The 13,657-nt window shown below is 40.4% G+C and overlaps 1 protein-coding gene across 1 annotated transcript; it reads right to left on the bottom strand.

Annotated features, from left to right (window-relative positions):
• Positions 1–977: 977 nt before the first annotated feature.
• LOC147884095 (tetraspanin-8-like) lies at positions 978–2,462 on the bottom strand. The gene is made up of 2 exons (XM_087399066.1): positions 1,435–2,462; positions 978–1,348 (listed from the first exon to the last, which is right to left on the bottom strand). Exons 1-2 carry the CDS (start codon positions 1,924–1,926, stop codon positions 1,001–1,003), a joined length of 840 nt encoding a protein of 279 aa, XP_087255192.1. The 5' UTR covers positions 1,927–2,462; the 3' UTR covers positions 978–1,000.
• Between the last annotated feature and the right edge of the window lie 11,195 nt (positions 2,463–13,657).

Genomic DNA, 13,657 nt, shown 5'->3' with positions numbered 1-13,657 from the left:
TCCTTTTCTTCCACCTATGCACTCCTTTTGAGTAGCCTATGCTTGCGATGTAAAGCGCTGATGAGCATGATAACCTTTTTTTTTAATGTGGAGAAAAATCAACTGCTCGTCAACTAATTGGACCTTGATCAAGGTAAGCATACACTAACATAAAAATATGTAACTCAGTATAACTAAGCTAACATGAATAAACTCACACAACTAAAGTAATATCGATCAATAGCTTGCGATCTAATGATGAGCATAATTCCAAAGCTGACTTTTTTTTTTTAACGTGGAGAAAAATCACATGCTTGTCAACTAATTCAATCTGCAACTCAAAAATTGACATTGCTTGGACCTTGATCAAGAAAAGCATACTCTAACATAAAAAGTTGTAACTCAACCAACCTAGCATAACCAAACTAACCTGAATAAACTCACACAAAGAGCTAGGTTCCTAAAGTAATATCGATCAACTATACCACATTTATGAATAAATGAAAATAAAATAGTGTATGGTTTCAAATGAATACCATGTTTATGCACGCACACACACACACAAAGTCTATGGTTTCAAATTCTGGCATGATTGCAATGGAAGAATGGCAGTGTAAAACGGGGAGATTGGAGGATGGCACCATTCATTGCAATGTCCCGATTCAAAAACTTGACTTCGCAAAGAGGGAATGGCACCCGTGCCATTCTCCAAATACATTGTCTTGATTCAAAAATTTTGCTTCCGAAAGGGAATTGGAATGTGTCGATTCAAAATCTTGGCTTTGCACATCTTGCTCTTGAGGGAAGAGATGTTTAAAATCAATTAAACGAGAGACCTCCAAGTTTGATCTAAAATCTTGCAGATCTTAGTGCTCCAAAATTGTTTTGAATTCAAGGAAGAAATATTCAAACTTGATTGAACGAATGGAAATGTTTGAAGTTCGTCTTCTGCACCCGAATCACACGACGACATGGAGATTATGACCGTTGATCTGTCGGAGAACTTGAAAGTAGCGAGCTATTACAGGTTAGTAACCCTTCCAATTATAACCCGATTGTTTTTCGTTATATAGAACCCTTGTCTTCTGGACCTGTTGAAGGCGCAGCAACCCAAAGAGTATACCACAATCAGGAAGATGAGCACGATCGTGTTCAATATAGCTACCTTGCGCCAATCGTGTCTGATATTCTCAATCACTCCTGCCCGGCATGAATCGCAGTCGTAGCAGAGCTGCGACTGGTCGTTACTCCAAGCCTTGCAATCTGTCTGATTGCTGTATGCGTTTTGGGCTGAAGGTGTCGGAGGCATCCAGTCGGTAGCATTTTGGTATGTGAAATTGCAAGCTGTGGGTGGTTTACAGCATCCGGACTGCAAAAACACAAATTTCTTGAGCTATTTTCGTTCTTATTTCAAAACAACAAGAGATATGTGAGCAGAATTAAAGCATCAATTACCTGCAGGGGCGACAGATTCGCCTTGTAAAAGCTGTCGGAGCCGGTGTAGTTCAACTTTTTGCACACCTTGGCATCTTGGATGCACGCCTTAATCTTGTTCCAGTTTCCAGCCTTGCTGACCTCGTCTTGTAGCCACTTAGAGTACTTATCTAAGTGGTATTCTTCGTAATTCCGTCCATCGACTCTCACCCCCGACCCACTGCTAGTGACAACAAGAGCCAAAATAGTGACGGCGAATAGGACGATGATGATAACAAGCATGACTGCGAGATACAGCCAGAGCAAGAAGGTGACCCGGCGGCAGGCGCCAATAAGACCAGCGAGGGAGACCAACAAAACGAAGAGGCCGAGGACGATGAGGGGCCACTGAAGGAAGCGCAGGCATTCGGTGCTGTGTTTAGTGGCGAGCCAGATACCGGCGCCGAGGATGGGGATAGAAAGAAGCATAGAGAGGAAATTGAGGAGGGCGACGAGGTGGTTGCTAGCGCCCATATTGGTAGGAGATCAAATCTCAGAACGCAGAACTGCTCAACGAATTACGAAAGCTCAACTCGAGGCAACAACTGCCGAACTGGACCAACGATGGATCGATAAGGCTTCCCAACAGTGTCAAACGATAATTGGAGCTGGGAACACTGCAGGGTTCAAAGCTGGATGATGCGTGAGGAGGCTTCGTAAACTGCAGTTTCCAAAACCTGTGGAGAGCTTTTTGCGAGGAGAGTTGATTTGCAGGCTACAGTACGATCGAAGGAGAGATGGATTGATGGATCAAGAACTGCAGTTTCCTGCGAAGATGAATGTTGATTTCTGGGAGGAATCAATGTTGGCTTGCAGACTGCAAAAGGATGATAGGAGAGATGGATATATTGATGAAAGAAAACTTGACGGCGCAGGTTGCGGGGAGACGAGATTTTGCAGTAGAAGGAGAAATAGATTGATGAAGAAAACTGGGATGTGGGAATTTTATAGGGGAATTCTGATCTGCAGACTCAGTAGAAGGGGATATGGCTTGATGAATAAAACTGGGATTGAAGGAGAGATGGATTGAACAAGAAAACCGGGATGTGGGTATTTTATAGGGATAGACACACAGCTGAAAAAATGTGTTTTCAAAGACAAGGTCGCATACGCATCATCAAAAGCTCATTCAGCTGAAAAAATGTGTTTTCAAAGACAAGGTCGCATACGCATCATCAAAAGCTCATTCAGCTTTGTCAACGCGCAACTTCGAATAAGTTACAACAAATTAAACCTTATATACAGAGCATTCATTCTTTTACTTTAAAAAAAAAAAATAATCACCCGAATATTATTAAAAGACGAGGGGAAAACCCTTTACAAAAGGTAGCTCTTGAGGTGGCCACGAGCTAGATCAAGCCCGAGGCTAAGTCACCCAAGCACTAGCAAACTGCACCTCACACTTAGTTTGCTGGTCTTCGTCATTCTTTTACCATTTGCTCATATCGACATGAACACTCTTAGTTCCTATCCTTACTTTCATTGATTCGTTCGCGCACACTTTTGAGACTCTCTTGTCTTTAGTTTCCATGAAGCCTTCAAAGTTAAACCTATGCCAATGACTAGTAGCTCGGGCCCCTATCCCTTCCTTTTCATATCTATTATTTTTGACACGTCTGCAACCCTTCTTTTGTATATGACTAGTGCACGTGCCTTGGAAAATTTCCAAGCCTAAAGGTCTAAATCTTCTTTCCATATCACTTACATGAATGACCTTGTAGTGACTCCTTACTCACCTCATGATCTTTCCAAATGCCAATCCCTGCCAAGCCCATCATAGTCAATCATGCACTCAATCATCAAATTTTGCCACATAGCATATCAAACAATTCAAAGGGAAACACTCCATTGCAAATCCTGATGCAGAGTCTATGTAGGTTATGCACATATACCTCTATTTTGTGACTAATAGTGGCATTGATACATCGATTTGCATCTCCCAGTGTAGCATTCATTTTATGATTGAACTAGATGTTTTAAAGTTTTCTTTTTATCATGGTGCATGTAATCATTGATCTAAAACACAATCGAAGTTCTACTAATTTATTTCTCTTTTTTAAGAAAGAACTAAAACCATGGAGATGAGATGCGACACATGGTTCATGAAGATCTAATCCTCCCTAAAATGTCAAGGGTAATACATTCATTCCCCTATATTACTGATAGACTTAGTGATGTCCAAGGACTGCTACTTTTTGGGAGCTGAAGTCTAGCAAACACATGAATGAGGCAATGCTCTCATGCCCTGTAAGATATTGTTATTTTTTACCTTGATCTTGCATCCATCATGGTCATCTTTGATTCCCAAGGGTTGCCTCACATTGAGAATATGCATAAGAAAAGAGGGCTAGTTAGGTTCTCATAACATCAGCATTCCCAATTATAGTACAAAGCATTTTTTTATACTCTACAATGCCAATAATACGTGCATGCATGCACACTCACACACATGCATGCATGCACGTGAACGCGTGTGCACCCACACACACACACACACATACATCTCTCTCTCTCTCTCTATCTCTTTCTGTCTCTCTCTCTATCTCTCTCTGTCTCTCTCTCTCTCTCTCTTATATTGCATAAATATAGCCACAAAGAGTGTTGATAGAGATGTAGTGCATTTCCTCCCTATATATAAAAGCGGAGGGTATGGGCCCCTTCTTAAGAATCTCATTGAGATGATGTAGGATTCTTTGAGCAAAGTTTCCCAAACAAAATATAACCACATAGAGTGCCAATGCACAGGTAGTGCAATTACTACCTATATGTATATTTAAATGGTGATGGGAGGGGCCCTTTCCTAAGAATCTCATTGGGAGGGTGTCCATTCTTGGAGCAAATCTTCCCAAGCAAAATACTCTTCGAGACAATGTTGAATGTTACATTTGGATGGTAGCAATCAACACATTGCTTAAATGTATGTTTGACAATTGAAGGGGAACTTTAAATGCAATGCTCCAAACATGTCAATTTTCTTTTAATCGTTAAATTTATGTCAAGTTTGAAAATTTGATGAATAATCTAAATAGTTCCATGTGATTCAAAAATAAGTATTACTTTACTACTTTATGATAAAAGAATAAGATAGAAATCAATGCACAAATCTTTAAAATGCACAATGGCAAACATCATCTCACGTCCCATACCAATTGAAACAAAAACTTTGTCGAATTAAAACATTTTAAAACATTTTTTAACCCCCCCAGGAGCGATTTAAACCGGCCCTGCCACATTTTTTAATCGGGGGATCGATTGCAGCCAGTTACTGCATGGTAAACCCATATACCATGGGGTACAAGGGCTGGTGTACCGCCTGGTGTTCACCTATACTGTGCGGGGGATGTATATATGGCACAATCTCAATCGTGTACCGTGCGGGTTTGTGGTACATACCGAGTGGTATTATGAACATACCGCACAGTGCAATTTCTTATATATAGCACTGACCTCATACTATTCACATTCTTGAGAATCTAGCTCTACTTGGAGTCTTAAAAAAAAAAAAAAAGGGACAAAGAAAGCTTCCAAACGAATTTGTGAGTTTTTATATCCTTTGAAAAAGTGTCCATTGTCGGTGGTGGGCTCGCCTCAGCCAGCTGATATCTATCCCACAGTAGGATGCAAAATGGATAAATACGTAGCTCTAAGTTGATTATTTTTTAAAGAATTTTTCCATTTAAATATATTTGAAGTTATTTTCACAAAAACAAAAGGAAAAAAGTTCTTAGACATTAGCTTTTAAATTTAGTGAAATCTCACATTTTTGATATGTTACTAGCTATATAGCCTATAGGTTACAAAAAGTAGTCAAAAAAATATATGAGATTGATTGTAAGTATCTATGTTCCAATGGGGAGTCCTCCTTTGCCGAGTTGTAACTACTCACATATGGATACAAAATACCTTTGAACCATGTACCAGTGGGTGAACCATGTGCCAGTGGGTGATCTGCATATGCCGATTGGTAACTACTCGCACATGGATGTGAAATTGAAAATCATATATTATAGTTTATATGTACCTTCTAGGCAATAGGAAGATGAAAATACTTGGCTTTCATGGGTTGTGGCTTGCATTCACCAGCCGATAAAAACCTATTAAAAGTCTAGCCAGTTGTGTAGCTCGCAATTGCCAGCTTGTATCAACCCGCAAATTACATGCTAGAGATCATTATAGACTATACTAGTTTTCTTGTAAGAAGAAATTTGTGGCATTGTATACTCTACATTTATGTGCAAAGATAAATACTATCTTATCTCATGACAATTAGTTGATCTGATAAAGGTATAAAATGTATTTCTAAACTTACATTAGATATATCTAACCTAGTTAGCATCCTTCACTTCATATATTCAAACAAAGGGCTTTAATAAGTACACATGTAGGTATTGCTAGCTACTGCACTAGCATGTGTGAAATATCGACATTCATATATAGAGCATGATTATGCGAATGATCATAGTGCAGATAGATGATTACTTGAGAAAGAGTGGGACATTGGAAAAGGCAACTTGCCATCCCATGCCTATTTCGATAGGCAGATTACTATATCTATAACCATCCATTTATGTTGGGAGGGGGAAAGAAGATTGGATGTTGCTCTCTCTTGAGGTCTAGCAAACGTACATTTGTTTGCAATGACATGTTAGTGACATTGTCTTAAGTTGATGAAAACAAATTAATAATTCAGATGGTTTTTCTCTTTTACATGTACAGCAACCATGGTGGACGGAGAAGTTAGGGTAGGCCAACGTCAACTGCCAAATGAGACTCAAGGATGAGGCCAAAGTGTTGCAGAATTGTAGGATTTTGTTACAATGTTAGGGTGTCAAAAGTGGAAGTGCAACTTCTACAACCAAATCTTTACAGGATCGGCCATGAGGATAAGGAGACATAAGTTAATAAAGAGCCATGAGGGACCAAATGTCGAATTTGTTGTTGGCATCTTGCAAGGTATAAACAATGCAAAAAGTTGAACCAACCATGTACAAGCTGAAGATGTAAATGAGTGAACATTTACTATGTGGAACTATTCTAATGGAATTTGACAATGATTTAGACCATGAATGTTCTTAATCGATCAATTGTTGGTTCCTTGCGTATTTATTTGAGTTTAGATGTTTTAGATTTCTTGTAGCATGAACGAATGCATTTAGATCCTTTGAATAATTTTGTTAAATGGTTAAGATTAAAAAGGAGAAGGTGAGAGAGAAAGACCCGAAAGCCACCACATGCATGTAAGCAATGCTCTCTACTGCACTAGTGTGTGTGAAATACCGATTTTTGCATACAAAGCATCATTATGGACACTTCACCCTCAATGGTTTGTGTCCATTTGATCCCAACCTGACGATTGGATCGCTCTCAATTTGTGTGCGCAACCTAGAGAGGATGGATATGCATGAACTTGGAGACCTTGCTACCAATGGGATTCCAAGAAGCCGTTCTTGCCTTTTAAATGCTCTTATATGCTCAAGGAATGCTTTTGACTCCCATTACAGTTCTTAAGGTGCATGTCTTTTCATAAATAAAGCTAGCTTGTCTGAAAATGTAGATGTCACGACCACAAATGCAAATCTAGGAACTGTATCGGAGAGTGACCCAAATTCTGTCACGAATGCCATGATAGCTTCCATTGCAAGGGCTGTAGACACATGTATGAATTGGTTGCCATCAAATATAAGAGAAAATGCACCCTCTTCAGAGGGAAGTGTTGCTGTTGAGCCACCATTCCAAAAGTTGCAAGAGAACTTGCTACTCTAACTAGATAATTGTGGGTCTAAGAACAAAAATAGATACTTGTTTGCATATCTTTCTCTTCTTGTAGCAAGGGGAATCTTCAAGACAGTTCAATTGGCTTCTTGATGGTAGGGCACACACATGAGGACATTGATGCAATGTTCAGCAGGTTCTCTGAGAGCTCGCAAGTGGGACAAACTTTCACAACAAGACAAAGCACCTACAGACGCACACACAGACGGGTTTACTCAACTAAAAAAACTTACGGGCGCTTAAAGGCACGTCTATATAGCAGAAATGCGCCTATAGATGCACATATAGATGCGTAAATAGACACTCTGCTAGAAAATTTAAATTAAAATAGACAGGCGCATCGTTAAACATGTTTATAGATGCATTCATAGATGCGTTTATACGTGTTTATAGATGCACAAATAGATGTGCTCGAACAGACAGACGCGTATATAGACGCATTTATAGATGGCTTGATAGATGCGCTACATAATATTCTTTAAATTTCGTGTACTTGAACAGAATGCTGCGTATGTTGTGTATGCTATGTAGGAATCCCATTTCCACATTGTGTAATTCAATTCTTACAGCCAACCACATTTTAATTAGCACTCTTGCAAGCACGTCTATAGCCGACAATTACAATTCCAAATAAAATATTACAACTCCAAAACGTTTAGTTCACAAGGCATTAATTGATAGAATGTTGCATAAGAAAATTGAAAGCCAAAAAAATAAAAAGAGTGTATATAAATTCATAGCTCGAAAAGTGCTTGTATGTACATATAGCACAAAGCTAAGCCACGTCTTGTGGCTTCAAGTACCAAAAATAAGAGGAGTGTATATACAAGAGGCACGAAGCCAAGCCAGTGGCTTTAAGTACAAAAAAAAGTAGCTAGCACTACTTGTACGACTAATCTAAGTTCTCCACATCCTCGCTCCCTTCTATGCTCCCTTCTGCGCTCCCTTCTCTGCCTCCTTCTTCCTTGTCTTCTTCCTCATCTTCTTGTGCACGGGCCTGTAAACAAGGGACAACATATATCAATGTATGAGAAATCAAACCTTTACTTATAATATTGACATTATTTAATTACTTTCAAATACCTCGGGGGGGTGGTGGTGGTAGGCTGTCTCGATAGGAGTAGGGTACATGCCCACGATATCAAGCTGCAAGATGACACAATTTGCAAAGGGGTTAGTATAAAGAAACAACCTCCTAATAAACTACATAAACAATTTAATTTGAGATCGATACTTACAAATTGGGCCTCCCATGATTCAACACCCCCTGCTCCAAAATGCATGCTTCCATATTTCTCCATTTGGATCCTTCATGTCTCCACGTGCTGCAGACTGGGTTCCTCCCTCGTTGACTTCATTGCTTTCTTCCACTCACATTTGTGAGTGGTGTGGGGCAGGACCCTTGGTGGTTGACCTCCCTCAAGCCTGGCAAGCTCCGCTAGTGCTTGCCTCTTAAGCGAAGATCTTTTATTCTCAAGTATCATAACAATCTTTGACTTGGCCCATTTATCTATGAACTGAATATTGGGGGGGTTGGGATACCTAGAGCGAATAGTAGCGAGGGTCTCATCAGCCAACCTCTTTGGATGGTCTTTGTAGTGGATAAAGCAATCTCTATAATTGTTAGCAATTATAGAGCACATGAAGGCCATGATGTCCTTCCCCCATGCATCCATCAAGATGCCTCCTATCTGAGTGATGTCATAGTAGATCATTTAAATCATTTGAATCATCCTCATGCCCACCACTGCCCCTCCCAAAGCACTGTGCCATGCATCCTCCACCGCTCTCCCTGTTACTACGCCTGCTACTGTGTCGTGTTGAGCTAGTACGCTGGCCACTGGTAGCTCGAGACTGCACGGGACTACGTGGACCACTCGTAGCTGGAGAACCAAGTCTTGATTGCATAGGAGTATGCCGACGGCTGTGCAAGGAAGAAGGGACTTTTGATGGCATGGGGGAAGGGGCTTAGCTGTGTAGTTGGCTGGGCTGTGTTGACTCTGCTGGGGTAATCTTAGCTGGTGTGGGGTTGGGGTGGTTTGGAATCTGTAGTGCTGACTCCTGGGGGGTGTTTAGAGTACCCGTCATGTAGTTGTATAACTCCCCAGGACTGGGAGGGTGCCCCAAAAGGTTGTATAACTCCTGAAAAATGGTATCCTGAAGATTAGGTGAGCGTGAAGAGCTTCCTGGCCACATGACGAACTGGAAAAAAGAAAACAAGAAGATAACTGATGAGCTGAGAAGAGAAAAAGAAGAGAAATAGAGAGAAAAAGAGAGAAGGAAAGAGAGTAGAAAAGAGAGGAAAAGAGAGGAGAAAGGAGAGGAAAAGAGAGGAGAAAAATAGAGAAAAAGTGGGGATAAAAGAGAGGAGAAAGGAGAGGAAAAGAGAGGAGAAAAAGAGAGAAAATTTGGGGATAAAAGAGAGAAGAAAGGAGAGGAAAAGAGAGGAGAAAAAAAGAGAGGAGATAACAGAAAAAAATTACCACGAAAAGAGAGGGAAGGAGAGGATAAAAGAGAGAAGGAAAGAGAGGCAAATATAGGAAAAGAGAGGAGAAAAAAAGAGAGAAAAAGAGAGGAGATATAAGAGAAAAAGAGAGACAAAAAGAGAAGGAAAGAGAGGATAAAAGAGAGAAGGAAAAAGAGAGGAAAATAAAGAGTGCAATCCATTTTTTCAATCATGCTTTCCCTTTCCATCATTCATGCAATCCTCTTCTTCAATCATGCAATCCCTTTCCATCATTCATGCAATCCCTTTCTTCATTCATGCAATCACTTATTTCCATCATTCAATATGCAATCCTTTTCTTGGAAGTGGAAGTGGAAAGGGAAAGGGAAGAGGAAAGAGAAAGGAAAGAGAAGGGAAGGGAAGGGAAGGCTAGGCTAGGGAAAAATAACAAAGCGCGTCTATCTTTGCATATAACAGTGTGTCTATAGATGCAACTATCTGTTTCTAAAAATAGAGTAGATGCATCTTTAGACACGCCCTTAGATGCGCTTTTAGATGCACTCTCAGATGCGTTTATAGACGCACGCTCCGATAGATGGACTATTCTAAAAACTCGAAAAGGACATGCGCCCGACACAAAAGCACAACACTAGTACCAAAAACATTCCTTTCTTGGATACGACAAAGGACGAATCCAAAGAGAGCAACTTTCAAAGAAGATCAACCATAAAGAGACTTACCTTGGATAGAGGTATGGAAGCTTCTTGTCCTTCTTCAAAGCTACTTCTGTTTCTTCTCTTCCTTGTTCACCCTTTGTTTCTCTTTCTTCTCTTCCTTGTTCACCCTCTTCTCTTGTGTGCTTAGAGATGATTGTGTAAGCCTGGAAATAAGTGTGGGTGCTTGGAGATAAGTGTGGGTGCCTAGAGATAAGTGTGGATGCTTGGAACTGTGTCTGTTAATAGCAAAGCAAGCCATGCGATGCTAAAAATATGTGAAGAAAAGCAAGCACGCTAAAAGTAGTTTTGAAAACCGCATCTATAAGCGCGTCTAATTGTGCATCCATATATGCGTCTAAATGCACATTTGATTGCGCGTCTATTACACAGAGCAGATGAAATTTTAGACGCGCCTATAGACGTGCACCATAGAACAAATAGACACGGTTTTAGACGTGGCATTAGATGCGCCACAGAGTTTTAAGATTAAATATTTGATACAAGAGCAAATTTTTTGGGTTGTTTATTTATAGGATGTCTTCATCTTCAACAAGTAGCTCCAGTGAGGATGAATCCCTCCATATCCAGCATCACAAAATTTGGTTGGAGCAAAAATTCAAATGTATGTGTGATCGATGTCGAGGAAACATGTATCGTGCATGCAGGATTACACTCAATCACATCTCAAAGTATGGAGAATGGGATGCGACCGTAAACATGGTAAGTGTTAAAGAGTTAAGGTTGATTGAGATACCTATGGGTGTTCATATGTTTGAGTTATGATCCCGTTTTAATTTGATACAAGATGCAGTGCCACACCCACATATGTTGCCCTATGCTCATCGTGAGGAGGCGAAGCATCGTGATATGAGGTGGGATCTTCAGGAGGGACCGTGATGGATGCATGGAGTGATGGTGATAGTAGCCCTCCGCCATTACCTCATGAAGACGTGGAGGAGGAGGTGTTTGATGATATGGTGCAGGATTTATATGTCCATCATTCCAAAGGGAGAGATGATAGCATGGAGCAGGATGATCTTTTTACCACAGCATTGACTCCATTGTTTGAGGGGTGCACATTCTCTATTCTACGTGCCTCCCTTGAGTTACTAAACTTGCGAACCATCTATGGATGGAGCAATGCAAGTTTGAATACATTACTCAAGTAAGGTTTGAAGTCTATTTTGCAAACATGGTGAATTATGCTAGTGGGTCAATTACTTGAATGCTTTTCCTCATTTATGGTCTTCACGTGCAGGCTATTGTGTAAAATGCTTCCAAGGGAGAATAAATTACCGACCTCAAGAGATATGGCAAGGCAACATGTGACCTCTCTTGGAGGATTATATTACAAGCACATCCATGCATGCGTCAATGATTGCGTTTTGTTTCGTGGACTATATAAGGATGCAAGAGAGTGTCCTACGTGTGGAGAGGCAAGAAAGAATTAGAGCATATCTCAAAACTTTGGATGTGCCTCCTAAGGTTCTGTGACATTTTCCCATAATCCCTTGCATCCAACATATGTTCAAGTGCAAATCCACCAGAGCTCATGTCATGGCATTCCTCCCATCGATCAACCAATGGCAAGTGGAGAACTCCCACAGACACTCCTGCGTGGAAGCATATATTAGACACATGGCAAGCTTCAAGCAAGAACCTAGGAGCTTGAGACTTGGATTAGGTATGGACGGTGTGAATCCATTTGGTCTCAAAAGCACCTCTTACAGTGTATGGCCAGTGATATTGGTGAATTATAATCTTCCACCCGCTATGGCGATTAAGAAAGGACATGTTATGTTATCGGTTCTAATTCCGGGGAAACATAAAGTCAAAAATCCTGATGTTTATTTGGAGCCTTTGATTGACGAGCTAGAGATACTTTGGAGAGGTGTCGAGGTGCATGATGTGAGCAGGCCTCCCTCATCACAAGACTTCAACTACAAAGCAGTATTGATGTGGATGATGCATGACTTCCCAGGCTATGGCGAGTGTTCAGGTAAGCATTGCACTTCTAATTATGAGTAGGCAAAGGATGTGGCACCCTAAACCCACCTTTGACTCTTAATTGCATCTATTTTTCAGGTTCACTACATCGGGTTACCACGCAATGTGTCCTGTTTGCGGTCCTTCTCTTGTTGCCTCATGGGCAGACACATTGAATAAGGTCATCTATGAGAATCACCAACAATTTCTCCCACCTGATCATCCTAGATATGTTGCTACTTAACAAAATGGAGAAAGCAGAGAAAGACGAGGAGATGCATATCACAATGGAAGAATGGGAGTATGCTAGGGGATACATGAGGAATGTCGGTATATAGAATGTTATGCATAAGTTAGGAGCTTTCAATAATTTAGATTGCTTATTTGATTGATTTTGTCTTGGTGTAGTGCACTATGTTCAATGCTATATGGTGTGACGGTAAGCATTTTCGATTACAACAGATTGATGATAAGAGAAACACACAAGATTGCGGCATCATTGCTAGCTTTGATGGAGCCAGTGGAGTCATGGATGATTATTGTGGTATAATCCAAGATATTATTAAGCTTGACTTTCGACGCTTCTATGTGTATGTTTTGGATGTAAAGTGGTTTAAGGACGTGGTGGAAAGAGGCCCTAATGCAAAAATCAAATGCCATGCAAGTGGCTTTGTAACTACTGACTCCACAACTGAGTTTTGGCAAAGTAAGAAGGACACACTAGTACTACCGTAACAATGTGAACAGGTACTATACACACATATAAAAATACACACTTTTAAATATTTGATACCTTCAATGCAAGGAAAATAACATGATTGTATGTGTTTGAATTAGGTTGTCTATCAACCAATGGTGGATAATAATAGATGGTGGGATGTTATACCTATTATGCCACGTTCCAAAGTGACATATAGAACATTTACTAATATGGAGCATATGGAGGATGATCATGGCCATGGAGGTGATGATGACCGTGATACGAGAGAGGAGATGATCATGAGATAGGAGAGACAGATATTGAGGCCATTACCCATGAGGACGATCCTACCATTGGTGATGCTGATTTTGATGAGCACATGGGTAGCACAAGTAGTAGTGGGTTGAATGTATTTGTAGATCTAAACACTTGTTTGGTTTTTGAAGTAGATAGTTTGGCAAGGGTTGATCTCATTGAGGATGAGATTGAACTGTAGCCCATCATTGATATTGGAGAAACTATTTTACATATTATCTCATTCTCCTCACCTCACTTAATTTTTGTATATGTGGGTTTGCAAAAAAG

The sequence above is a fragment of the Dipteris shenzhenensis genome, chromosome 27 (genome assembly GCF_047967505.1).
Source record: "Dipteris shenzhenensis isolate YYH24624 ecotype China chromosome 27, Dip_SZ_1.0, whole genome shotgun sequence".
NCBI lineage: Eukaryota > Viridiplantae > Streptophyta > Polypodiopsida > Gleicheniales > Dipteridaceae > Dipteris > Dipteris shenzhenensis.
This window is presented reverse-complemented; position numbering and strand designations above follow the sequence as displayed.

Coding starts and splice junctions, on each gene's coding strand:
- LOC147884095 (XM_087399066.1), bottom strand. CDS start 1,926: ATGGGCGCTAGCAACCACCTCGTCGCCCTCCTCAATTTCCTCTCTATG. Junction 1,349..1,434: donor CGAATCTGTCGCCCCTGCAG/GTAATTGATGCT, acceptor GTGTTTTTGCAG/TCCGGATGCTGTAAACCACC.